Here is a 27296-nt window from a genome sequence, read left to right on the forward strand (position 1 = left end):
GGCTTCCTGGCCGGCGAGAGGGCGGCCCCAGAGGGCGTGGGACGGGCGCGCCGCCCAGCATTGGCCAGCCGGTGCCGGGTGCATTGCATCAGCAGGGACGTGACGAGGAGCAGAGCGTGGTCCGCAGCGGGCGAGGAAGCGCTGGCATGAAGCTGTACATCAGCGAGGGCAGCCCCGGGGCGCTCAAGGTTCTGGCGGCTGCCGAAGCCGCCGGCGCCCCTGTGGAGCTGCAGTGGCTCTCCCAGGATGGTGAGTGGCAGGAGGGTAACGGGGGACGACGACGACGACGACGTGTGGTTGGGGGGAGGCGGGTGAGGCAGAGCCTCCCCTTGGTTGGGGAAGTGTGGCAGAGCCTCCCCTCCAGAGTCCTTGGTTGGGGGGGGAGGCAGGTGAGGCAGAGCCTCCCCTCCAGAGTCCTTGGTTGGGGGGGGGAGGCAGGTGAGGCAGAGCCTCCCCTCCAGAGTCCTTGGTTGGGGGGAGGCAGTGAGAGCCTCCTCTCCAGAGTCCTTGGTTGGGGGGGTGGAGGCAGGTGAGGCAGAGCCTTCCCTCCAGGGTCCTTGATTGGGGGGAGGCAGGTGAGGCAGAGCCTCCCCTCCAGAGTCCTTGGGGGGGAGGTGAGGTGAGGTCCAGGATTGGGGGTGGTTGGGGAGGGGTCATTTATTGAGATGTGGGGGAGGGGGTTTTCTTGCCAGTGCTACCTATAGCTTTGAGGTTCTCGGTAGCTTTCTCCCAATCTTTGGTTTCCACATTTTTTAAAATGATGGAGGAATGTTAGAAAGTCGACCTGTTGTGAATGGAATAAACAGGCTATTGGTTGTCACTTCTGTCTTTTTTGGGGGGGTGTTGTCTTGGGTCGTTTGTCTTGAATTTGAGTGTGTGCTCTTTTGACAGCTCATGTGGTCCCATTCCTCGTCCGCCCACAAGTACCAGCTCTGTGGCTGGGAAAAGAGACCATCCTCTTCTCTGCAAACACCATTTGCAAGTAAGTGTGGGCTGCTGACCCCTGTGTGTTACCAAAGCACACTGCTGATCGGGTTGTGTTTCTCAACCAGTGGTACTTAAGGTGGTGTCCAGTGGACCCCCAGATCCCTGTCGCCTGGCAGCAAGACCAGCAATGCAACATGACAAGCAGCACTAGGAGTTCTCAGCAGGCAGAGCTACAGGGTGCACTTTTTGTGTGCTCAGAAAAGACCTCTTATCCACACTGAGCCTCTTACTGGTGTTTATTGCATCATGTCTGGCCTCCAAATCCAGAAGTAACTGGTGGTGACATCATCTCCAGTTACTTCCAGTGGTACTTCCAATAAGTGAACCAAGCGAAGTGGTACAGTGGGGGACAAACATTGAGAAACGCTGGTCTTATCCAGTGCCAAGCACAACAGTAATGCTAGGGAAACACCAATAGTAGCAGCGCGTGACCGGAATATTGCATTGCAAATATCTGAACTAAACTAAAACCCCACTATGGTGTGATGAGTGGGGTCCTAAAAATTATATTGCAAGAAATGTGGGGTTGTGTTATTGCAACGTTAATGATTTGCAAACCAGAAGCAAAAACCAGCAGTTAATTAGTGCAGGCAATCCAGCCTGCCTTTCTGCTTACTGAAATTATACTGTAGAGCAACTATTTTCAACCAGTGTACCACTGCACTTTGGCATGCCGTGAATTATCTGCAGGTGTGCCTTGGGAGTTTGGAGGAGGGTCATTTATTAGTAGGGCCAGTGGGGGGTGTGAGCCCTCTATTGGCAGTGTGCTGTGCCGTGTCATTTGTCCAAAAACCGATGGTGTACCTTGACAATTTTAGCACCTTGACGGTTGCCTTGAGATGGAGAAGGTTAAAAATCTCTGCCATGGAGGGAGCCTGAGCTTGGAGAAAGAAGCTGCTTTCAGCCTTTTGCCAGCTTGTCTTATTTATTCATTTTCCAGGTGTCAGGGACTTTAAATACAATTTTGACTGTATGTGATGTTTGGCCAACGGGGTTGTGTCAGAAGATGGGAGCCAACCACAGTTTCTCCAATTTCGCATTATTACAGGGCACATTCTGGCATAGTTTTTCAGGATTTGGTTTCTTGGAATCCAGATAACTTTCAGTTTCTGTAGCTCACTGTTTGCCTAGGTCAGTATGATGCGTTATTCATTGGAACAATAGCTAATGTTCAGAACTCTGACTTTCTGTTTTTAAGCTCCTTGAGTAGGAGTGTACAGGCAGTGGCTTGGTTTGATTTGGAGGGAGGGCGGAGTGGGGGTGTTTTTGGGTGGGGGGGAGGGCGGACCAGTGGGCAAACTGAGCCCAGGAGGGGGGTGGGATTGGCCTGAGCAACTTGGGTTGGATGCTAACCCCCCTCCCAGCCAGCACAGTGTTACACTGGGCTGCTCGAATCTGCCCCAGCAATTTTGCTGGGGCAGATCCAGGTAACCCCGTAGGGGTGGCTGGCGTGCAACACTAAGGAGATAAATATCCCTTACTGGATATGACGCAGGCCAGTTGCCTGCCTATTCCAGCACAGGCTAGCATTGGGCTGCCTGACTGGCTAAAAGTCACAAAATAGTTAACTAATTCTTGGGTTCTGCAGAACTCATCTTCAGTCTTGCTATTCACCCAGAAACTGGGAGAAGATGGCCTTGCAGGAAAAGGGCATGTTGGAAGCCCCCTTGTTCACCCTGTAAGAATAAAGCAAACTCTTGCCTGCATAGGGCCACTCCTGTTTCTTGGTCACGCTAAAACATGGCAGAATGCTGGAAGAATGGGTTTTGTTTGTGGAAGCTGTTTTAGTAAAAAGGAGGTTTTCTATCACATTTACGTTTTAACTTGGCATGGTATGTAAAACAAAACTAGGACACAAGCCCAGTCTTTGCTATTTCCGTTCTGGACACAAAATGAACATAAGCATTACAATTATTTGTGGAACAAGTGTTCCTCTCTAGTTCCACTGTCCAGTTTGTATTTTAGATGCATATAGAAGTGTGCTTGCCTGTTTCTCTCTTCCAGGTACTTCTTCCGGTTATCTGGAAAAGAAGTATGTGATCTTGGGCAGGAGCAAAGTGACACTGCTAATCAGTTGTTTGAATGGGAAGCAACGGAATTAGAGGTGAATAAATTGGCTGTGTGTTTGGGGTGGGGGAAGCACGTGTATTAATCTGCAGTTTAACATAGAGGATGGGGAGGTGGCCATGTTCATTGGATGAAGGGAGGATGTATCAATTACTTTGTTTGATAATATGCTCAGATTACTAGATGAGGTATTTTGACAATCCAGTCATCACCATCTCATGGTGTGGAAGGGGAGGGGGGAGAGAAGGGCCTGTTTATTCTCAAGACCCTTGCATTAAAGATGGGCTGAAATGCATATCTGTGTGCCCTGCATGCAAAAGATGGGCTATGTACTCTTAATAAATTGAGCAAAGGGTGAGCAAATAATAAAGGAAGGAATGGAAGAGACAAGATAAACTAACATACCTCCTATCCTTTGACTTTTCTCTTAGCCTCCTTTGTCTGCAGCCATGTATCTCTTTGTGGTACAAGGAAAGAGGGGAGAGGAGGTTTTGGAAGTTATGCGGAAACCACTGGACTACATTGACCTAACCCTAACCAAAAAAGGCACTCATTACCTCACTGGGGTAGGTAAGGACCCTCTGTAGTAGGCTGGGTAATACTGGGTCACATCCCAGCTAGGGATAATGTTGGGTGAGGCATCCAACACCCTGATTCATCATACTGACTCATCCTACTTGGGTTGGGCTCTTTACAATACCAAATTTGGGGTGTATGAGTGTGGGGTATGAGGAGGGTTACATGGAACACTGAAACCTCACCCACGAACTCCTTCAAATTCTACTCAGGCTCTGCCTTTTCAGGCATTGTCCACACATACACAGATGTATCTTTGTAACCTTAAGGACTAGAAAACTTTCCCCTTTAAGAATATGTAAACAGAGTCTCTGGTTGCTGAATCTTAAACTCAGTACCATTGTTCCCTTTAAGTTGTGTGTCCATACAGCTCAAATACCATCAGGCTCTGCACGCTGAGAGCATGGTGTTCCCAGAAGTCCAGCGATGACACCTGGTGTCATTGCCATGCATCTGAAGAAGCTGCCATGCAGCAAACTAAGGGACCCTTAGCATGAATATTGCTCAAGATGATACTTGTGCTAGAACAGTGGTTTCACGTGCATGCAGAATGTCCCAAATTTGCTTTAGGGTAGGGAATTGGAAAGAACTTACACAGCTTCCTGTACTTCTCCATAATTGTATATGTTGTAGAAACCTTTTTTCTCCCTTAGATAGCAAAGGATGTTTTTCTGTTCTTTGAGCCAAGAGAAGAACAAGGGGTTCTCCCAGGCATCCAAAACTTCCATTTTGCTTGTAGATAACTCTGTTTTGCTTTAGGGCAATGGTACAGGGCCACTAACCTTGCCATTGATTGGTAAAGGGCCACCAACCTTGCCATTAAGAGGGAAGGATCAAACAAAAGTTGTCAGTTAAGTGTTTTAATCTTTTGGTGCCTAGTTTTATTTCATCAGTAGAAGTGCTTGTTTCTTTATAACCATTGGGGAAGTACTTTGCAACAATGGAGTGAATATTCAAACTGGCCTTCCTATGCACAGATGCTGAGCTGTTTTATTTTTCCTGATCTAGGATGTTGAGTCTGCAGCTGATGTTGTCCTGTGGGGATCTCTGTTCCCTCTGTTGCAGGACGAGTCCTTCTTGCCAGGTGAGAGCTACTGCCAAAATTCTGCCGTTTTTAGACAATCAATGACTGTATCTGTCATTTGGCTTCTAGTCTGGGTGGATCTGAGCCTTGTGTGACAGCACAGTCTTTCCTTCCCTGCTCCTAATCCATATATTTTAGAAAACGAGATTCCCCTTTCTCTGTAACATATGTGGGTATCAGAGAAAGGGAAGAGAGCAAGTCTCAGGAGAAGGCAGGTTGACCAAAGGGAGTATTTTTTTAGTGATTAGTACACATCCTCCTTCCCAGTTTTCCCATCAGTAGCTGAATGGGTAAGGAACTTTGGTAGTTTGTATCTGTTGCCACCATCCCAATCTGCAAAGATCAGGCTGAGGGTGGCCATCTGTGGGGGGAAAAAAGCTCTTCCAGGACAACACTAATCCCCAGGAGTTCTTATTAAAAATCAAACTCCAGTAGCATCTTTAGGGTGAAGAGATGTGACAGGTCATGAACATGGAGTACAAGGAAGACAAAGGCTCAAAATGTAACTAGTTTACTAAAAGTCCAAAAGGAAAAGGAATTAAATCTAGACAAGCAGTCTGCTGCTCAGTTGGCAGATACAAGCTCTCTCTGGGCAGAACAGATTCTGCAGGCAGGTGACTCCACATCTAGTACATGGCTATCTGGGAATGATGGTTTTCAAACAAGCAGAGGACAAAGCCTGTTTTGCAGAGGGATTTCCCAACAGCTTTTAGCTACTTAACTCCCCAGAAGCTCCTTTGAGAGTTAAGTGATCCAAATCTGGAAGAAAATAGGCAAAAAAAAAGGCGGGGGGGAGGAACTGGGCATTCATCATAGTGAGTGATCATCAAGAACAACTGTTTCTTCTCCAAACATTTTACCTTCAGGGGACATTTTTCTATAACAAACCATCTTCTGAGGAACTTTACTATGTTGTAGCAAGTTCTGGAGCATGTTCAGTTGAACGCTTGTCTCACATGGTGTGCTATGTTCAGTCATTATACTGACCACGTGGAGGGAGTACCATAGGACAACACCTAACACACTTTTTCCTCAGAAACTGTTTTCTGAAGAACCACAGCGCATCTATTGTGATGTTTCTGTGACTTGTAGGAGATTCTAGAGCTATGGAATGCTGACTTGGCCTCAGTGTTGCCCTACATGAATAGCAAGTGCATAAGGGAAGAATGGTAGCAGTAGTCAAGGAAGCTTGTCCACCATTGCTGATTTTACTTGTCTTCCATAGAAGGGCATACTGCAGCTGGGGCGGGGGGGATGGATGGAATAAATTACTGCAGATGCTCGCCTATAGGGCGAGAAATATTTGCCAGTAATTGAAGCTTAGACCAAGACCTCGCCTTATCTCTGAGGTCACACTGGAGAAAGACTGTAGTGTGTGAGCAGGAGACGAGGAGTGGACTGAGGAGACTGTTACTTGCTCCCTGTGGCTTTGTCGAGGCAGGAGCCTTCTTCTGAGCTCCCCGCCTTAGGTCTGGCTGGTGCTCCTGCGCTCCGTTTTAGTGCAGTGCTGCTTGACTTTGGGGCGATAGCAAGGCAGTGATGGACGTTCCCAGCAGGGGCACTTGGCTCTTCATCGAGGCTTCAGTCTTCCGGAGACTGTAGAGGCCAGCAGGTCCCATCCGAGCGTGCGCTCCTCCATGGGAGCAGCAACGAAGAGGACGATCTTCCCCTCCTTGCTTTCTGGCACTGTGTGGCATCTCAGGAGTCTGGTTTGTCAGTGGGGGCCCTGTGAGCGGAGGGAGGGGACGAATCGATCCTATGGTGGTCGGAGTAGGGCTGAAGGAACCTGTTGGAGGGACGGGCGAGTGGGGGCGCTCCTCTGAGCACCTTCCTTCCTGGAGAGTACTAGGCTACAATCCTGTCCGCACTTGCCTTGGAGTAAGCCCCATTGACTCTAATGGGATTTACTTCTGAATAGAGATGCAAAGGCCCGGGAAAAACTGGAAAAATTCAGGAAAAAACAGGTTTTTTTCTGTTTTTTCCTGAAGACTTTTTTGTTTTTTTCCAAAAAATTGAAAAAAGAAAAAAAATTGATTTATGGAATGTTTTATTTTAACATGATGAATAAAATATTTTAAGAAAAGCTGTTCAAATACTTTCCAAATAATTTCTAAAAAATATGTATGATATCAGATTATTCTAATTTCTGTGCACTGAGGGCAAGCAAGTCTGAGGTTACAAACAGAACTCTCCAAGATGCAAGAACAAGATGTTGCAGAATTTGTGTTGGGGAGAAGTCAAGAGCATGTTCTGTGGTGCACAGCCAGTTTGTATGGAGTACCAACCTGACCTGTTTGGAGGCATCACAGGCACCAGAAGAAGAAGGTTAATGGTAGACAAACTCTTTTTGAGGGAGGAAGGATTTTTGAGATTCCTGGTTTTTCTCATTGAGGAACCCAGGATATGTTTCTAAGGAATCTTTCAGGTTCCCTGGAACATTGAGTTTGAAAGCCTTTGATCTAGAAGCCATCCAGGTAATGACCACTTTGCTGAGGTCTATTCTTGACCTGGGTATGCATCCCATCTGGCTTTGAGGTGTGACAGAAACACTGGTGAGTTCTGATTCATTGGCTCACTGATGCTTGTCCACCAGCTGATTGGGGACTGCTAACAAACAAGTTTCTGTTTGCAACTAAGATCTCAAGCATCTTTACCAAGCTTAGATTTTTTTTATTTCCTCTGGAAATGAATGCTTGTCTTCTGTTTTACAGATGAACTGAAAGCCCTAAGGAGATGGTTCCAGAACATGACCCTGAAGGAGCACTGCAAGAAGGCTGTGGAGTCTATATGGACACTCAAAGGGTTGCAGGAGCTGAAGGCATATCTGCAGAAGCATCCTGCTCCCAGTGTAACTTTTGAGAAGCCAGCTACTAATGAGCCAAAGGTATTCTTTTTTGTGGTCCTGAGACCTGGTTCATATGAGGTGGTAACACTGGGCGCAATCCTAACCCACTTTCCAGCACTGACATAAGGGTAATGCAGCTCCAAGGTAAGAGAACAAACATTCCCTTACTTTGAGGAGGCCTCCATTAGTGCCACCCAATTGCAGGATGCAGCACATGTCCCATTGGCATTGCTGTGCCAGTGCTGGAAAGTGGGTTAGAATTTGGGCCGTTGTTTTTGAACTGCACCACATTATTAGACTGTAGATGGGAGATTAAGACCACATGGTTTGCTTCTCCTTTAAAAGAAAGACCCCAAGAGATGAGTACCAACTGGCCAATATTATGCCAATATTGCTATTTTGAGCTATGCCAACTGAACTATGCCAAATTTGCATAAGCCTGAAGATAATTTCATTCTCCACATGACTTGGAGGTGTCGGATGTTTTATGAGTGTTGGGTGCCTCTGGAAGCAGGTTAAGATACTTATATTTGTCCATCTTGTTAGGAAGAGGAAGCTGCTCAGCGATCTGTGTCTGAAGAGGAGATTGCAGCAATTGCTGAAGTTTGGGTCAGAGGGCCAGTTGGCCTCCCTAAGCCTTGGAGGCCACAGCAGCCTATGTAAGTATCTTACTGGGCACAAATCTCTTGAGCCCGAGTCTATATGTTGCAGTTAAATGCATCATTAAAGAATGTCTCCTGCTTCTGTACGTTGCTGTTGTGACTGGTGCTCCTGCTTTGCTAGCATGATCAGTCTTTCCATGTTCTGTTGTGCGACTGCATAATCAAGTTGTGTGTAAATTGCCTCGCCTCTCATAAAGGTTCCAGTCCAGCACATTCGTACATGGTTCTGTCTTTTGTTCCTCCCATCTGATCAGCTGTTTTCTTGTAGATATTGTCGTCTTCAAACTGGGTGGCACTACTATGCCTTTCAGAAAGGCTGGTGGTTGTAGCTGTGGCAGGGGGTATAGGAAAGGCTATGCAAGAAGGCTATTATGTGTCATATCAGTTGTGGGTCACATCAGTGCTTACAACGAACAATGGCAAAAGTATGCCTGGGATGTTCTCTGGATACTTTGGGGTGTTCTACTAAAGAACTGCATTTGGCTTACTGGTCATTGACAGGGCAATAAGGGTAAGTCTGAGCAGCACATGTCTTAGGGTAATTATGTACTTCATAAAGCCTGCTAGGATATGTGCATTAAACCTAATATGTAGCTTGGCCCATAGCAGAAACAGTATGAGAATGCAGAAGAAGATGGGAATAGAGGAATGGTTCAGATCTGTGTCTGCAGTCCCAAACGTATGTGTGCTGGCTTAATAAGAACATAAGAACAGCCCCACTGGATCAGGCCATAGGCCCATCTAGTCCAGCTTCCTGTATCTCACAGCGGCCCACCAAATGCCCCAATCTACAATTACTGTAGATTTCTCAGTTCTGAAAGGAGCAGTACCTGCTTTGCATTAGCATAGATTAAACTCTTTTTGAAGAGTCCAGGTTCTTTTTTTATACTTTTTAGTTTTGTTAAAAGCAGTGTTTTTATTTTTTATTTTTGTGTTGGTGTGCTTTTGCAAGTTATGTGCAAGTGCGGAGATCTCGAACTACATTTCTTTGTTCTTCTACAAAATCATACAAAAATGTATCAAATCTTAAACAGTCTACACTTATTATAGAGTACATTTTCCACACGAAAAGAACTTTCTTTGTCTCTTTTTTAACTCCCCTATCTACTCATCAGATCCACAGGTTATTTGGCCCATTTTCTCCTCAATGCGCAGGAAGTCCATGAATGGTTTCCAATTGTCCATAAAAGATTTTACTGACTTGTCTTTAAGAAGAATTGTAAGTTTGTCCATCTCTGCCAAATCCAGTACCTTTAACCACCACTCTTCCAATACAGGTATCTCTGGAATTTTCCAGTATTTGGCATAGAAAAGAATCCAGATCCTATGCCTAGAAAATTCTAAATGAATTCTGCAAATCACCAACATTTATGTAGATGCACTTGACAATGCATCATTGTACACGATATAGAAACTCCCACCCTGGAGAGCCTGTGTAGTGATATAAGAATTTTGGACTAGAGATAGGAAGACCTGTGTTCAAATTCTCACTTGGCCATGAAGGTTAATGGGTGACCTTGGAGCATTTTTTCTCACTCTAACTTACCTTGCAGCATGGTTGTGAAAATAAAATGGGAGGAGAATGATGTATACCACCCTGCACTCATTGCATGAAGCATGGGATAGACCTTAAATGAAAACAATCTTTTGTGTGAATCCATGTTGCAGAGATGTCTGAGCACTTTTCTTGGAGTATATCTTTGTATCTTTCATCTCTTAGGGTGCTATAAGCTTTTACCTTCACACCTCCAGTTTGTTCTACAAATGCAGAACTGTTGTCCCTGAAATCTAGGTTTGTTTGTGTCTTCTCTTCCCAGAGTGCCTGTGGAAGGCATGAAGAATGTGCTGATCACTAGCGCGCTACCCTATGTCAACAATGTGCCGCACCTTGGGAACATAATTGGCTGTGTCCTCAGCGCTGATACCTTTGTGAGGTAAAGTGAAGGGGTGTCTCATTCCTGTGAAGTCTGTGCAGGGCCATTGCATGTAATGTGGACGGGATCTTCAAAGGTCTGCTTGTGCTTGGTATTTAACCTAGGTTTGATGATGTCATGGTAGCATCCAGTTGAATGAGAGGAAACCAGCTAGTCTTTTCATCCCACCCCTTTACCTAGACAAGTGGCTTGATTATTCAATTAGTGGGTTCATGTAGCGGGATTGGACAGGAGCTATTATCTCAAGGAGAAGTCCAGACATAGAGAAGACGTAATGCACATCCATTCCGATGTGGCTGCTTAGGAATGGCACTTCAACAAACATCTGAACAAACAACTGCTACTGCAGAAGGCTATCCTAGCAATTTTTAGGATGCTGAGCGAACTCAGGAGCCTCTGAGTGATTAGAATAAGGTAAAATAGGCTAGAAATGGGGCATTTACCATGGCAGGTAAAAGGGCAGCTCTTCTTAAAATGAGCTCGGTCCAAATATTTGAGTGGATACCAGTGAAACTTTCTTGTCTGCAAGGAAATTTCAGTTGTTAAAAACGGAAATTGCTAATTGCATCTGAACAATTCCACAATCTGAATATTTGGATAGATCTGTTCCAGTTTGCCTGCATAAAAACATCCAGCATCTTTTCTGCATCTTGTAACTTGAATTTTATGTGAGTCTTAGTCATAAGTGTGTCATTGGTCTGTCCAGCGCATTTTTTTCCACTCTCAGATCTCTTTTGGAATCAAAGATCTCTCTCTGCAATCTTTCAGCACAGTCTAAGTTCTTGGATGATCTGCATGCAAAGCTTGTGCTATATCACAAAGCTGTGGTCTGCTTGACATGCAAAAAGATCACATGAACTTTTCATTCTTACTGGTAGTGTAGAATGACCTACCTAATTGCCTGCAACTTGTGGTGGTTTCCCATGCAGGTATTGTCGTCTGCGCAACTGGAACACGCTGTTTGTGTGTGGCACTGATGAGTATGGTACTGCCACGGAGACCAAGGCCATGGAGGAGGGGCTTACACCACAGCAAATCTGTGATAAGTACTATGCCATCCACTCCCAGATCTACCAGTGGTTCAACATCTCCTTTGACTACTTTGGCCGCACCACCACACACCATCAGACTAAGTAAGTACTGCCAGGAAGAAGCATGATAAGCTGTTCTGCTTTTCTTCCCCAGGTTATTTACTAAGCCAACTTGACAAACAGCTAAATTAACCCACAAGGAAAGTCTACTGCTGCTCATCTGCACATACTTCTCTGTCATTTGGGCTAGTAAATTACTGAGAGGTGGCAGATAGGAACCTTGAAAGCTATCATAGCACATTCTGGGTTGGGTATGGGTTCTTTCCTTCTCAGTAACACTATATAGCTATCATTGGCATGTCAGAAAAGAAACTATGGTGTCACTGAGGATAGGGGCACTTTGGATGCTCTTTATCTATGGGGATTTATCTATGATAGGTTCAGTGCAAAAGGTGCAGTCCTTCTTCAATAACCACTGGTTTTACATCCTGATCAGTGGCAAACTGAAACAAGTAACTTTGCCAGAGTTTCATCTCCATTTCTGATTTGAGTAGATGTGCAATCAGTGTCTGAGGATGTCTAGCTTTTGAATTTGCCTTCATAAAGATTATATCATTTATATGTATTGTTAAAAGAGCTCATCTAGTACAGAGCCCAATCCTATGCATGTCTATTCAGAAATAAGTCTCATTAGAGTCAATGGGGCTTACTACCAGGAAAGTGTGGATAGGATTGAGCTGACAGTCATCTGCTTTGAGATGAGACCATACATACACCTATCCTCCAGCGTCCACCACCTCAACTTACAGCTCTGACTATGGTATGCCATGAGAGAGAGAGAGAGAGAGAGAGAGAGAGAGATACCTGCAGGGCCGTTTCAGGTGGCTGAAGCAAGTGAGCCAAGCTATTTGCTGCAGAGTTCAGCAGTATGTATGCAAACCAGTTAGCACTTTGCCCATAGACAGGTACTTGGTTGACTTACAGCCAATGGACAACAGAAACAAAGAATGCACACTATAGATCAGCTAGGTTACTACTGGCTGTATATAGTATAGACTAGCGTCAGCACAGGATAGAGCATGCCAGGGAGCATAGTTCCCTGTTTTAGAGGTGCATTGTGCTTTATCATCCTCCTCACTGTATGTTAGTTACAGTAGCAGAAGGTGCAGGTTCAATTGGCAATTGCCAGGATTTTTAACAATGGCGCAGAGTCCAAGGCAAGCTGCCAGCCAGGCATTCATTGACCCACTGCGAAGAGTGTGTGAATAAGTGTGATTTTGGGGGGGGGGGTGCTTGTGAAGATTGATAGTACCCCTTCCACTTAGATCCCCTTCTCTCTGTCATGTCTCAGGATAGCCCAAGACATCTTCCAGCGACTGCTGGAGCACAACTACCTAAAGACTGAGACAGTGGACCAGTTGAAGTGTGAGAAGTGTGTGCGTTTCCTGGCTGACCGCTTTGTGGAGGGCATCTGCCCTTTCTGCAACTATGAGGAGGCCCGTGGGGACCAGTGCGACAAATGTGGCAAACTTATCAATGCCACAGAACTCAAGGTACTGCTGTCTGTGCTATTACACAAACCTGTGCCCCTTACTCCTTCCCCTTTTTTTCTTTTTTCAACCCTAAATTACCCCCAAGGTACTAGACTGTGCTCTTGTTCCCCAGAAATGATGATGGAACCTGGCTATCCAAACTAGATCAGGCTCCATCTCCTCCTCATGGCACAGAACAGAGGATTCTCACTGATATCTCACACTTTTTTCATAGGCCTTGGAGGTATTGCATGTCAGGTGATATGCATAGTGACGTTATATAAATGTCACATTTGTATAACTCTCTCTGAAATGTAAGGATTTTTGAAATGTAGATTGAATCACCCGCCTGTGAAGTCAGTCAGTATTATTCACCCCATATTGCAGGTGGTGGCTGAGAAATAGCAACTTGTTTGAGGTCACCTAATGAGACCATGTCAAGAAGCAAGATCTGAACAAGGGATTTCCAAGATGTAAATTAGTTCTTTTCCAATACAACCCGTGTGTGTTTGCTCTGAAGTCCTATTGTGTTGAATGAGACTTACTCCCAGATAAGCATGTATAGGCTTGCAGCAGTGGTCATTTTACTACACTAGCTGTCAGGGCTGGGGACACCAGTATACTGCAAGCAAGGAAAAAACCAAATCTACATATTCATCAAGAGCAGTAGAACTTGTTGCAGATATCTTAAAGTAGCAGATCTTGTAATAAATCACTTTGGTTTTGGAACACTGTGAGCCCAGCATCCTTTCAGCATCAGTTTGAGGCATTTGCACCCATACCAGGTTTAGGCAGTCTGTCCCAATTGTAAAACAGTGTTGTAGTAGAATAATTATTACCTCTTTGGGTCAGACCATGGTCTGTGTTGTCTTCCACACTGTTGGCAACAGTGGTGGAATGAAGGCGAAGGTCTGATTTTGGTCTTCAGAGCTATGCTACCTCTGAGCATGGTCATTCTATTTGAGCCATTGCAGCTGATAGTTAGAGAAGCCTAAAATGTGGGTACTGGTGTACAGTAAATCAGGATTCTTCAACTTGTAAAGTCTGAGGGTGTCCCAGGAATTCTGAAAAGGAATGACAGGGGCCACCACAAAATCACCCTCTCCCTCTCTACAAAGGGAGAGGGCCCAGTCACAAAGTGAGATTGCAGACCTTTTCCACCCAGTTGTTCATACTCATACACCTTTCATCTACTTTCCCATGTGTGCACGCATGTGTTCACCTTCCTTCAATGTGCTGCCACAGTTTCCTCACTTAATACTACTGCCTGTCCTGTTCAGTGCACTGCTCTCTGACACTCTGCTTTGCTCAGCATGCACTTGCATCCTGAGCGGGAGGCAAGTGTGGGCAAGAGGACAGGGAGATACTCTGCTCTCCATATTTCTTTTTTATAATGATGGCAGCAACACATTGCAGGCAGGTGGCACCAGATACTTCCATGGTGCATGTATACACATAAGCACCATGCCAGGGATTTTGTGGCAAATAGTTGCAGAAACACCAGGGGTTAGCATTTGTGCAGATGGGTTGTGAGAGTGTCTGTCAGCTGCTGCAAGTTCCACCAATTGCTTGGAGGCTTTTATTGAGGGGAGCCTACACATGCGTACTTTGTTTTGTGTTCATATGTTTGTGTGGACATTGGGAAGGCAGCTAGTAAGAAGCAATAAATGCGTGCAGCATTTTGCACACAGTGTAAATTCCACAAATAGAATTTGTCTCGCTTCCTACACAGTGGCTGTCTTCTGGGCTTGAGCCAAGTACATAATATCTCTCTTCTCCTGCCAGAAACCAGTGTGCAAAGTCTGCCACGGAACACCTGTGGTAAGATCGTCTGAACATCTCTTCTTGGACCTACCCAAGGTGAGTGTCTCTTGTGTTCCTACTTTCTCTAGAGGGTGCAGTTCTTGTACATGTAGTGTCTTTCATGCTTGCTTCACAGTGTTGCCTAGTGTTATTACCGGTGGTATCAAGCACTTCCCAATTGTAAGTGGGATGTTCACTGTTTCTGATCTCCCCACTACTAGTTGGAAGACCGCTTGGAGAAGTGGCTGGCCGTGTCCCAGACCACTGGGGACTGGACCCCCAATTCAAGATACATCACCCGCTCTTGGATTCGCGATGGACTCAAACCACGTTGCATCACACGTGATCTGAAGTGGGGCACGCCAGTCCCTTTGGAAGGTTTTCGTGACAAGGTGAGCCTTGGGGTGGAGATCTTAGGAACTGTGGTTAGTACTGAATCTTTTCATGGCTTTGCTGAGTTTTTTTTTTTCTGGTGCAAGCATGAGGTTTTTTTTTTCTGGTGCAAAAACTGCTCCTTTTTGGTAGTTTTATAGGAAAGGTATTACTGTAGGAAAGGTAAGATAGCCAGGAGATGGGAGTGCTAACAGACAGGAAACCTAGAATCATGGTGGATGAATGAAAGAGGACCAGGTTAAGCAGTGCTTTGAAAACAGAAGGGTTTAGACCAGAGGTGTCAAACATAAGGCCCGCAGGCTGAATGCACCCCCAGACGCAATTATCACACCCCTTCCATGTATGATTGAGCTCTCCCCTCTAGATAATTGGGCTGTCTCATATCTTGAAAATATGCACAAGATTTGCACATTTTCTGTTCTGTCTTTTGCAACCAATGAATTCCTGTGTGGGAACAAAATGCTTATTTCTGGCCCTCATCTGCTAATTGATGTCTGGCCCTCAGCAGGTGCCATGAATGCTAAATTCAGCACTCTGTATGAAATGAGTTTGACATCCCTGGTTAGAATGAAGGGGGAAAGAACTGCATTTAAAACAGACATCCAAGGTATAGTCTGCCTGTTGCGTCCTTAGACCAGAATCCAGGCCCACTCTTGGAGCAAGGATGTTGAAGCATAAGTAGTTGGAACACCATTTTCCTTCAGGAAGAGGGAGTGGTGCTTAACCCCTTCTGCGTCAGCTAATTTCATGCTGCAAATCTCCCTCTGACTTGTTCTTCCTCAGGCAGGCTTGCTTTTCACTTTGGAACTCTGGGTGGAAAACTGGAGCCTATCAAAAATAGCTGGGGGAAGGGTGTGGTAAATCAAGCCACTCACATCCACACATTCTGTGGCCTTTCCCTTGAGCTGGCCAGTCAAAAGATGGAGTCTCATAGAGGCTCAAGACTCATAGAGGAGTGTTGGAATGGGAACCTTATAGTACCCAAATATGGTGGTGGTAGTATTCACTAATAATGTTAGATCTTTTTCAGTAGTGGTGTGGAAAATAATTTAATGGAAAAATATTTTTTCCCAGTTTCTCTTCACCTCTGGAAGGAAGGGGAACTGTGGATTATACCTGAAGCGTTATGGGATTATAAAAACTACTCAAAATAGTGTATTACAACATAGGGCTTAATTCTGAACCTAGAGTCAGCCCTGGAAAACCTTTGTTACAGCACTTAGCACAGGAAAAAGTTGGCTGTTTCAGTGTTAGCATACCCTATCTCTATGCATCATCCCTTTCCCCTTATTATCTTTTCCTTTTTGTTCATAGGTGTTTTATGTGTGGTTTGATGCTCCAATTGGCTATCTGTCAATCACAGCCAATTACACTGACCAATGGGAGAAATGGTGGAAGAACCCAAAACAGGTGACAATTTTATGTATGTTTGACACTTGCCACTTAAGGGTGGTCACAGAAGAGGGAATGCTGAGGGATCCCTTCCAGATAAGCTGTTTTTGTAGAGGATGCACCGTAGTGTCCTAGCTCATAGCTGGGAATCCAGGCAAATCTTCTCAGATGGCACTTCCAGTATATGGATGTGTCCTCTGCATTGGGGACACCATTTATGGACTGGAGTGTATTTTCTCACTTCCACCTGATATGATGATCCCATCTTCAGAGACATCAACAGCTCTGGTTATTAGGGAATATGATGTTTAAGCAAAAAACCACAACAAATGCCCTTAAAATATGCAGCCATTGTGGGCAATATGAAATGTAAGGAAGAAGTATGCCAGTGTATGGTACAAGCTTTATTCTGTTCTCTTCAGGTTCAGCTATATCACTTCATGGCCAAAGACAATGTCCCCTTCCACAGTGTTGTGTTTCCCTGCTCTTTGCTGGGTACTGAGGAGAACTATACCCTAGTCAACCACATCATTGCAACAGGTAATGCAGTATGAGGGTGCAGTGGAGACAAACACATTAGTGCCCCTTCTCTCTTCAATATGTGACCCAAAAAATCTCTGGTTGGAACTGGGAATCCAGGTGGTTTGGGGGTGCTTCTAAAGTCCTACCAAGTGCTAACTAGTTTTGGTCTCTTTGTGATGCATGAGCCCTGGTGAGGTCCCAGTTCAAAGACTCTCCTGGGACCCCTCAATGTTTCATTCTCTCTGCAGAATACTTGAACTATGAAGATGGCAAATTCTCCAAGAGTCGTGGTGTGGGGGTCTTTGGGGACATGGCCAAGGACACAGGCATCCCTGCAGATATCTGGCGCTTCTACCTCCTCTACGTGCGTCCAGAGAGCCAGGACAGTGCTTTCTCGTGGAGTGACCTCATGCTGAAAAACAACTCTGAGTTGCTCAACACGCTTGGCAACTTTATCAACAGGTATCTGAGAGGTGGAGGCAAATGTGCAGAGCCGTGTTTTCATAGGGGCCAGACATATTTTCTATCCTGCATTTACAGAACTCGTTGTTTTTATTGTGTGTTTCTTGTCATAGTAGTACAGTGTGACAGAACCATTCACGAATGCCTGAGATCTTATTCTGCTTCCAGTATCCCTTTAGCTGATGTTTGTATTCACGTTTTTTTTGAATGATTCACCACATGCCCCAATAGTAACCTAAACAGACCTTGAAAAGTCTCCACAACTGTATCTTTAGTTTAGTTGTTTCTTATTCAGGAATCAAGAGCATAAAAACTCATCTGTCTCTCTGTGTCTGTCTGTGGAGAGAGAGAGAAGTCCTTCTTGAATACAAAGTAGGTTCCAACCAAGGCCAATTCAGAAGTGCATCCATGTGGCTGGGGCTCCATGTCACAACAGTAACATAAGTTCCATATCTCCATTCAAGAGCATTTATGTAGGGATTAAGAATGTGATTGGCACTTGAGTATTTTCCCAATGAAAGCTAGGGCCTTGCAGACTTGCAGTGGCTATTGATTGCATCAAGATAATGTGTGCCAGAGGTCTGGTTCAGATGCTAAATGACCTGCCTCTTCAGGAGTCAGCCATGCATCTACTGAACAAACCATTGGAGAATAACAGTTGAACAATGCGACATATAAAAAAGTTTAGCTTAGTATGTGTCTTTATAAACTTTCTTTTTTGCTTTGCTTTTCCCTTTTAAATAGGTTTTGTTTCTGCTGTTTGTATTTATAAGAATACATAGAATATAATATAAAATAAATAGAAATAATATAAAAATTAAATAAAAATGGGGCCAAAATTCATCCCTGTTTGCCCCCTTTTGTGTTGTCACAGCATTTGTGAGGTACCCTCATAAACTACATCTTACTTTAAGTGAGGTACCTCTATGCAGAGAAAGGTGGGAGAAAAATCCTTTAAAAGCAGTGGTTCTCAAACTTTAGCATCAGGGCCCACCTAAAAAAAGTTTCACTTTACCAGCCCCTCAAGCCTCTGTGGCTACAATGGTGATTGGGCAGCAGTGCCCCTCCCCAAGTTGTTTAACCCTTGATGTGCATAGCTTAATTTACACTGTCAGTTTTAGGAACTAGGAAAAATTGGGTTGTAACCGCTATGGGCCATTGACCCACAGTTGGAGAACCACTGCTTTAAAGAAATTTGCTTATCAAAAAGTTAACTACTCCATAGTATCTAGTTGCTGTATGCATTGCTTATTGTTCTCTTACTTTCTTTTCCAGAGCTGGGACATTTGTATGCAAATTCTTTGGGGGGCATGTTCCCATCATGGAGCTGAGTCAGGATGACAAGCGCCTCCTTGCTCATGTCACTCTGGAACTGCGTCAGTACAATCAGTTGTTGGAGAAGGCCAAGTACGTCCTTGGGGTTACTGACACATGCCAGGTTTCAGGGTCCTGTGTCACCTGTGGTTCACCAGGATCTGCATTGAAGGAGCACCTTCTAGCCATGGGCACCAACTGTGTGTGGGCTAAGGAGGATTGGAGAGCAGACACCCTGTCCTTCTTCCCCCCGCCCCCCCCCGCAGATCAACCCTGAACATGTGAAGTATTAAAAAATTTGAGCATGTGCAGAAATTCTTCTCGTTATCATTGAGCAAATGCAACATGTAGACCTATCCCTTTCTTCTAGGCAATCCTGAATCTGACACACATTGTGTGAGATAATAAATACTGGATATGTGTATGATTTCCTGCTTTATAATAGAAGTTTTGCAAAGTAGAGCTCAGTTTTGTTGAAGATTAAGGTTAGACATAAGCCTGTCGCTTAACTCTCCTACACTTGCAGGATCCGTGATGCCCTGCGCAGCATCCTGAACATCGCTCGCCATGGCAACCAGTACCTCCAGGTCAATGAGCCCTGGAAACGCATCAAGGGCAATGATGCAGACAAGTGAGTTGGGGCATGAGGAAAATGTACAATTTTGGAACGGCACACTCTAGGTTGAACCTGCCAGCCAAGTAGAATCTTCTCATTTGGGATGTACCCAGCTTGTGGAGTTGAGTCCTGTTGGAAAGCCTGTTGCTGTCCCCAAGTCTGCTGCCTCTATCCCCTTCCCCTGCTGAACTGATTTAACCAGCTATGTTTGTGCACCTCCCCCCTTTTTTCTTCCTCTCCTTAGCTAAGCAGCACTGTGTTGCTCATTCAGGATTTTTCCTCTTCCTAGGAAGCGGGCAGGCACAGTGATAGGGGTGTCTGTCAACATTGCATCCCTGCTGTCAGTCATACTGCAGCCATACATGCCAAGCGTGAGCACCACCATCCAAGAGCAGTTGTGTGTTCCTGCTGACTACAACGTACTGACCAATGACTTTGTCTGCACCTTGCCTGCTGGGCACCAGATTGGCACGGTAGGTGGAATGGAGGCTCTAGTGCTTGTACTGCAAGTGTAGCAAAGTCTTTCCTAAGCTAACATGGAGCTCACCTCAAATGGCAGGTGAAGTGCTGTGCTTGTTTCTTGTCGGTACAACTTCAGGCTGCATATTTGGGTGCTCATGTGGGGGCATGCTCCTTCATTTTGTCAGGTAGCATGTCAAGGAAAAGGCTCCCTGATCAGAGTTGGGGCTCCAAAGAGATAAAACTGTATTCTCTGGTGCAAGGCAAGACCATCCACTCTCTAGCCCCCACCCTTGACTAGTGCAGACTAGACCATGAAGAATGAACAAGCAGAATTCTCCATATAATTCACCTGAACCAAGCCATGTGCTACCAAGGCAGATTAAAAAGTATTCAGTAGTCATTAGCCAAACAGACATAATGGAGGTGGGTTTGCCTCCTGACCTCAGATATGACCATTGGCCTGTCTCTGAGTGTGAACAAGATCGGATTCCAAACAGAATCTGATTAGTGCTTGTTTGTAACTGTGACTGTTCCTGATGCCCACCCTGACTCTGAAGCAGAATTATGGATAAATAAAATTGGGGATATTGCTGGAAAGAACTTTGATGACTGAGGAGGCAGGAATGATAGTTATGATGGAGATGACGGAATCTGCTCATTACCCACTCAATTTTGCTGATTGCCTACCTTTTCCATATAACTGACCATGCAGTTCCAAACTATCGTATCTGCGGCTTGAAACTTAGTTTATTTAACTCTTCTTCAATGCTTGTTCGGTAAGCATACAAAATATAGGCAGCCCTGCTCACACGAGGAGTTCATTAAAAACCCAGTGGATCATTCAGATCCTCTTTTTTCCCCATCAGGTGACTCCTCTGTTCCAGAAGTTGGAGGGTGAACAAATTGAAAATTTGCGGAAGCGCTTTGGTGGTGGCCAGGTAAGGAGAGGCATCTGAAGTCATAAGGTCCTCCTGGGTGAGAACCAGACACACATGTAGTAGTTAGCAGCAATCTCTGTACAATGTGCCTTTTGCCACATTCCTGAGTATCTTCTGGCTACTACACATACCTAGGGTGGTTAGGCTCTGATATATTGAAGGAGCAATAGTTGTAAGAGATCAGTAGGCACAGAATTGGCCCCTTGAAGACCCTCTATAGCAAGGGTGGGGAGAATGGGAATGCAACAATGAGCAGAATGCACTTGGAGCTATAGGTGCACTGTCAGGAGGTTTTTCTTTAACTGCAATGCTGTAAATTCTCCACCTCTGGCTACCTGATCTGTGATGAAGATGATGCTTGCAAAAATACTAAAATAGCTTTCCTGTGTCTTAGCCGTTGAAAGTGAATCATGTATCTGGCTTGAACTGTGTATCTGCCCATTGCTACCCACTCTGCCACTTCAGCACAGTAATTCTCAAACCGTGTGGCCAGGTGGTGCTCGTGCACTACAAGAAAGGGATGATTTTAATTGTTCAAAGGCTTGGTGAATGCTAGTAGCTGCCCCCAAGAGGCTTCCCACTGCAGCTCTGAATGATTCACTTTCTCTGGATCTGCCTCTTTCCAAGAAGCCTCCACTCAAGATGGAGAATTATGCCCAGTCTCTGCATCTGTCTAGCGTGATTATCTAGTTAGTTTAGATGCAGAAAAATTGACTGCCTTTGGAGGAGACTGTCTGTTGTACCTCTGCATGTGTTGCTCCTTGGGCTGTGTCCTCTTTCAATGAGAGAACCCAGTACAGTGATTTCCACAGTTGAGTTCCTCTGAAGAACATACTTTTTCACACTTTAAAAATAAACTGTGTGGGTGCATGTGTGAAATGTGCCCTCAGTTTTAGTTTGAAAAAGGTGTGCTTTGGCTTTCTGAAGTCTGGGAGAAAAACACTATTCTGATTCCATTCTCTGCTTGTGCTTTTTCTCTCCATTGTGCCTTTCTGAATCTTAAGGAGCGATGCAATTTAGTTTCCAAACTAGAAACCTGGCCAGTGTCCACAACAGCCAGATTTCCTATATATCTTGCCTAGACTAAAGGGCAATATAGATGGAGCCTTTTATCTGCAGATTTTATGTCTGCGAATCTAGCTCAATGTGGGTACTCAAGACACACCATGAGTCAGACTTGGCCCCACCTGAACCCTCCAAAGGTAACCAGAGCTGTGCTCTAGTTGCCTCCAGAGGGCTTTTCAAAGGCTTTTGTGCAACCAGTGGTGGTCCCTGTGGGCTTCAGAATGGCTATTTCCCTCTGGAAACTGAAAGTAGTGGCTTTTTTTTTGGCCATTCTGAAGCCCGGAGAGGCTGTGGGCAGATGCGCAGGGCCTCTCTGGTCTTCAGAAAGCCCTCTGGAGGCAACCAGAGTACAGCTGTGGTCTCCTTCAGATGCCTTAAAGGGGCCAAAACTGTGGGTTTCAGCATCCATGGGGTTCTGAGACCTGTATAGAGCTGTATATCTATGGATTGGAGACCCTTCTACTGGTGTGTTGTGGATGAGTCCTTACCCCCTGCCCCTTGCAAGTGTTAGCAAGCACCTCTTGCCCTCTATCTTAGTGCTCTTTCAGGGTGTGTGTGTGTTGGTTTGTAGCATTCTAGACTGCTTGCAAAGTATTTTTCTCTGCTGTTGCACCTAACAGCTTATCTCTCTCCTGCATTGTTGTGCTCCTTGTGGGTCTTGCTTCGCGTCCTTTTATCCTTTTCCAGCTTGAAGACTTCCCACTGCAACAGAAGGTCAAACCTGCTATCCCTGTAAGTCTTCTGCTCACACTGGGTGCTCTCTAAGTGCATGGGGACAGGTAGACTTCCTGGGCATTTGATGCTTATGTGGAGATGGGACACTGAGTTTAAATACAGGATTGGCTTATTAACCACAACCACCTTTTGTGGTAAGCCTAATTTGAAACATCACCACTCTAATACAGGCTACTAAGCACTTATCAGGATGACTGTTATCATCCCTTGTGCCTTACCTTGCCTTCTACAGAGGTATCTGCCTGGCCACAATTTGGGACCCAGTGCTACCTAAATTGAACTTTAGTATGATCTAGTGCTGGGAATTTCTTGATGGACTGTTTTATGGCAATTTTCTTCTACATGCTATAATCAGAGGTGTATTCCCCTCTCTTCCTATCAAAAGATGATCTTAGAAATGTATCCCATGATACTTTTCAAGCTCTGTCACTAATGAGTTCCATACACCCCACATTTGTGAATCAGATGTGACTCTTCCTTTATGTAGAACAGTTACTCCTGTGCTTTTTAAAATATAAGCAAACTTCCTCATTGCTGCATCACCATCTTTGTGTGTTCCTAACAAAGCATGCAAAAAGCACAAGAGCTTGGGATGATAGTTCAGCTTTTAACAATTCTGGATTTCCATTGTTCTTGCCCCTATACATAAGAACAGCATGAACTACAACCTGGAACCAGAAATGCCCCCACAGAACTACCATATATACTTGTGTATCTGTTGAGAAATTTAGGTCTTAAAAATTGATCTTAAAAACCTGGGCCAACTTGCACACAAGTGTAATAAACTCGCCCTTAGAGTAGCTCTGAGTTTAAAGAAAAAGAAAAGGGAGGTAAGAGACAGAGACCGCCATTATAAAAGTGCCCACCTCCATTTTCTGAGCAGCACAATGGGTTTGCAGCTATATTAGCCTGGTTAAGGTGAAGGAAGGGAAGCCTGTAAGCTTAAGCAGCACCATGTGTGGTTGCAGCTACACCAGCCTGGGTAAAATGAAAGGAGGGAATAAGTCTGCATGGAATGGAACTTCCAGTGCTGTATGTTGGAGTTGCCTCCATGGAGGCAATAACCACCTCCAAACTCAACATCCAGGGTCATGGGCTCCAAAGGTGCCCTCAAAGTATCTTTGAGATCAACTTATGTATAGGCCCTTGGTGCTCGTGCTGAGGGTATTGTTATCCTAGAGTAGTAGTTATCCTGTAATGGAGAGAGGCATCAAAAGTGGATCAGGATAGGCTTGCATGATTTCATGAAAGAGTGTATCCTGCAGGTTCACCACCCAACCTCTACTAATCTTTCAGTAAGAACAAGAGCATATTCAGGATATGGTGAACAGGTAACTCTTCCTTTCCTACCTGTAATTCAGCTTCGTCCGGGGTTATGCTATATGCAAACAGGCTGGGGCCTGGAATGCTTCTACTCACTCTTCCCTTTCTTTTTCCTTTCAGCAAAAAGCATCTGCAAATAGTGGAATAGCAGAAAAGGGAGCAAAAGACCTTCAAGAAATAGTAGCTAAGCAGGTGTGTCCCTATGTTGTTTTTAGATAAACTACTTGACCCTGCGTAGAACTACTAAGATATGTCTCCTAAGTGGCTGCAGTCAAACTGGCTTCTCTAATGCGACAAGGACACTAAGGGCCCAATCTTATCCAATTTTCTAGTGCTGGTGCAGTTGTGCCAGTGGGGTGTGCGCTGCATCTTATGGTGGCGGGGCAGTCACTGGGGCCTTCTCAAGGTATGGGAACATTTGCTTTCTTACCACTGGGCTACACTGTGGCTACACCAGAGCTGGAAAGGTGGGTAGAACCGGGCTCTGAGTCACCTCCTCCTGGGTTAAGTTTGAAAGGCTGCAAAGGATATTAGAAACCTTATTAGTCTACATGGCAGATGAATACAAAGCTGCATTATACAGCACTGGGCTATTGGCCCCTCTATTTCAGTAGTGTCTGCAGTGACTAGCATTCAAATTCTGAAAGCGCCCTACTCACGTGTGACTTATTGAGAGATAGTACAACTGGGTTTGGAATCTAAAAGGCTATTCCCCCACCTCATAGGGCTAACTCACATCCTTTAGGTATAGGTGCTGTTGCTGTTGAACCAAGCCTATTTCTCAAGTGAATCTAATCTGATTTCCCTTTTGCTTCAGTGTGACTGGGCATGAACTTGCCCTGATACCTACTGAGGTAAAAGCTGTCTGTAATAGAATATTTACGAGCTGTAGGTTCTATAAAAGAATGGAATCGTGTGCAGCTGGGAAGTCTATCCTCTAAGGCAGGGGTCTCCAAACTTTTTGGCCAGAGGGCTGCATGAAATATCTGGTGCAATGCGCAATGCTGAGGGCTGGAAAAAAATTAAATATAAAATTTAAATAAATAAGATGGTACTTAGATGAATGAATAAATGAATGAAGTGGGCTCATTCACTCAGCCTCTCTGGCCCTCAGAACACCCTCCAGATGCAATCAGAGCACAGCTCTGGCCATGTTCAGTCAAGTGGGTCAGAGGCTTTCAGGTGACAAGAGGCTGGCTGCGGGCCGCATCTGGCCCCTAGGCCAGAGTTTGGAGACCCCTGCTGTAAGATCCGGAAACTAAGGTAGTGTGGAGGATGTGAGAGGACAGACCAGGGATGAGGCTGCAGCAAGGGGTGACAAATGGTAAAGCTAGGGAGAAAGACCTATGGTTGCAGAAGGTAGGCTTGAGCCATCCTAGGAAGGCAAGCACCATTTTGTATGCTGGAGTAGTGGATTTGTAGCTGCAGTCCACCACACTTGCAGACTTTTACTGCTTTATGCTAAACTCCCTTCTGTCTATCTAGGATAACTATGTGCAGCAGTTAAAAGCGCAGAAGGCTGAGAAGCAGGAGATTGATACTGCAGTCTCCAGGTTAGCAGAGCTACAGAAGCAGCTCAGCTTAGCTGAAGGAAAAGCGAAGAAGAAAAAGTGAACTGATGTGGGGCATCTTCCTGTTTTCACTCCGTTCTGTTTGGATGCATTCTCTCCTATTTTGTAAGTGCACAAGTGATGTGAGGTAGACGATTCAGGATCTTGGACATTTGAAGTACATAGTAATAAAATGTTTTTATTGCTTAGATAGCTATAAGTATAAAAGCTATTTTATTCATTCATGCATATTGCCACTTTCCCCTCTTTCACAAAGGGAGGTTACTAAAAGCAGTGCCTGCCTTTTGTAGTCTGGAGCTGGCAGCCCCATCTTGCAGAAGTACACTATAAGCAGTGAACCGCCTGTCTGAGGCAGGATCACCAAACTAACATAGAAGCAACTGAGGTCCAAAACAAGATGGTATTGCCTGTATGGCAGCACCACCCTAATCTCTGTATTACATAGACAGGTGCCTGTCCCATTCCTTTTAGCATGCTGTAGAAGTCCATAAATGTTCAGGTTGGGAAGACTAATCTTTTTCCAATAGGTCCACAAGAGTAGCTGGTTCTAGTACTTGCAGGGAGTGCTCCACAGCTACTTATGTTTTTAGGCTCACCATCCGCTGGATGAGCGCTGCTCTGGTAGTCTCCACCTCTGCACTCAACCGCTCTATCTCCTCTTGGAGCTGTTGATTATGGGCCATCAGCTCAGCCACTCTGCGTTCATTTTCCTGCTCCCGCTCTCTGCCACGCTGCCTCTTGCCTCCCTGGGGCTGTCCGCTCCGCTTTCTCTTTCGGCTGCTAGACACTGCCTCCTCGTCATCCGTGCCTGTCTGGGCTGGGGAGCTGTGGCTAGAGTCTGATTCAGGCAGTCCTATAGGCTCCTCTCCTAGCAATTCCAGGAGCTCAGCTGTGAGATTGGAGTCCAGTTCACAGTTTCCAGCTGCCTCATTCCCAGTGGGCTCCAGGGGAGTTGCTGTGTCTAAGCTCCATGGTAGGGTAGTATCATCAATTCCATCAAACGCCTTCTGTAAGGAAATGAAGCAGCAAAAGTCTGGCTAAGAGAGGTTGCATACTAGCTCCTGTCCCCTCCCAGTGCCAGCATAGTACAGAGTTTACCACATGGACTGGGGAGACTTGGCTTAATGCTCAGCAATGCTCACTGGATCACAGCATTCTTAATGATAAAATGAAGGGGAAACCAGCCCTACACTACCCTGTGTTCCTTGGAAAAGGGTGTTGGATGTAAACTTAAGTATGCATATAATTGCTTGTGTCCAGAAAGCAGCTTACTGTGTTACAAGGGACCTCCTTATCTGTGGGTTTGGGACTAGTGGATTTGATTCAGCACACGTCCTCACCCGCAGCAGGAGGGCCACATTGTACCTCCCAGATGTGATGCCTCCCAGAAACATACAGATACTGAGATCAAACTGAACTTGTAGACTTATACTGCTATTTATTTATTTATCAATCACATTTTTATAACGCCCTTTCTCCCTTGCTGTTAAATCACTACTGCTCTTTCCAAGATGCACAGATGAGCAGCTGTATACCTCCAAGCCATGCTCCGCACAGTACTTACTGATGACATCCCCAGCCATCCAGAGGCAGTGCTGGGATGCTGAACAGCTATGGCAAGGGATCTGAACAGGTGCAGACACCTTAGAAGGATCACTGATAGTGACCAACCATTAGGGGGGTCAGGCTCTGTGCATCAAAGGTAAAGAGGGTGGTGTGTGAAAACACTATGAAAATTGTAGTTTGGAAGTCAATATGCCTTGCAAGGCACCCTCAACTGCTAGAAGTCCCACATCTTCTGACTCTGTTCCTGTATTTTCCTGTACTAAGGAGACATATTTTCAGAATAGATTAATAGAGTGCCCAGCTGGATATCTTTAACCTATGCATAGATGTAACAGGAATGCTTTCTCTGAATTTATCTAATCACTAGCAGGGGTTGCAGCTTTCCATTCCTTTCAATGGTGTATGCTCTCTTCTCT

At 45.2% G+C, this 27296-nt stretch overlaps 2 protein-coding genes across 5 annotated transcripts in view; one reads left to right on the forward strand and one right to left on the reverse strand.

Annotated features, from left to right (window-relative positions):
- On the forward strand, positions 1 to 25502 carry MARS1 (methionyl-tRNA synthetase 1). Of its 2 annotated transcripts, XM_066612488.1 has the most exons (22): positions 1 to 249; positions 892 to 982; positions 2992 to 3091; positions 3486 to 3620; positions 4639 to 4714; positions 7426 to 7598; positions 8106 to 8218; positions 10039 to 10155; positions 11085 to 11288; positions 12538 to 12739; positions 14504 to 14578; positions 14743 to 14913; positions 16229 to 16324; positions 16729 to 16846; positions 17077 to 17290; positions 18566 to 18697; positions 19131 to 19235; positions 19510 to 19693; positions 20549 to 20620; positions 22373 to 22417; positions 23864 to 23935; positions 25229 to 25502. In XM_066612488.1, the coding sequence occupies exons 1-22, from the start codon at positions 147 to 149 to the stop codon at positions 25355 to 25357; spliced, it is 2727 nt and encodes a 908-aa protein (XP_066468585.1). In that variant the 5' UTR covers positions 1 to 146; the 3' UTR covers positions 25358 to 25502. The 2 variants fall into 2 exon arrangements, with proteins under 2 accessions (XP_066468585.1, XP_066468586.1); XM_066612489.1 differs by lacking the exon at positions 22373 to 22417.
- Positions 25500 to 27296, reverse strand: part of DDIT3 (DNA damage inducible transcript 3) — an 11627-nt gene continuing 9830 nt past the window's right edge. For 2 of the 3 annotated variants that reach the window (XM_066612492.1, XM_066612490.1), the window contains exon 4: positions 25500 to 26321. In XM_066612492.1, coding sequence (XP_066468589.1) covers positions 25893 to 26321 — 429 coding nt within the window. In that variant the 3' untranslated portion in view covers positions 25500 to 25892. The remainder of the gene's footprint in view (positions 26322 to 27296) is intronic. The other variant, XM_066612493.1, reaches the window with a different exon arrangement.

The sequence above is a fragment of the Tiliqua scincoides genome, chromosome 2 (assembly GCF_035046505.1).
Source record: "Tiliqua scincoides isolate rTilSci1 chromosome 2, rTilSci1.hap2, whole genome shotgun sequence".
Taxonomy (NCBI): Eukaryota; Metazoa; Chordata; class Lepidosauria; order Squamata; family Scincidae; genus Tiliqua; species Tiliqua scincoides.

Excerpts from the sequence above, each read along its gene's own strand:
- MARS1 (XM_066612488.1), top strand. The coding sequence starts at position 147 with ATGAAGCTGTACATCAGCGAGGGCAGCCCCGGGGCGCTCAAGGTTCTG. Across the intron at positions 3,092-3,485 it reads GGGAAGCAACGGAATTAGAG|CCTCCTTTGTCTGCAGCCAT; the intron begins GTGAATAAATTG and ends CTTTTCTCTTAG. Across the intron at positions 12,740-14,503 it reads TCAATGCCACAGAACTCAAG|AAACCAGTGTGCAAAGTCTG; the intron begins GTACTGCTGTCT and ends TTCTCCTGCCAG.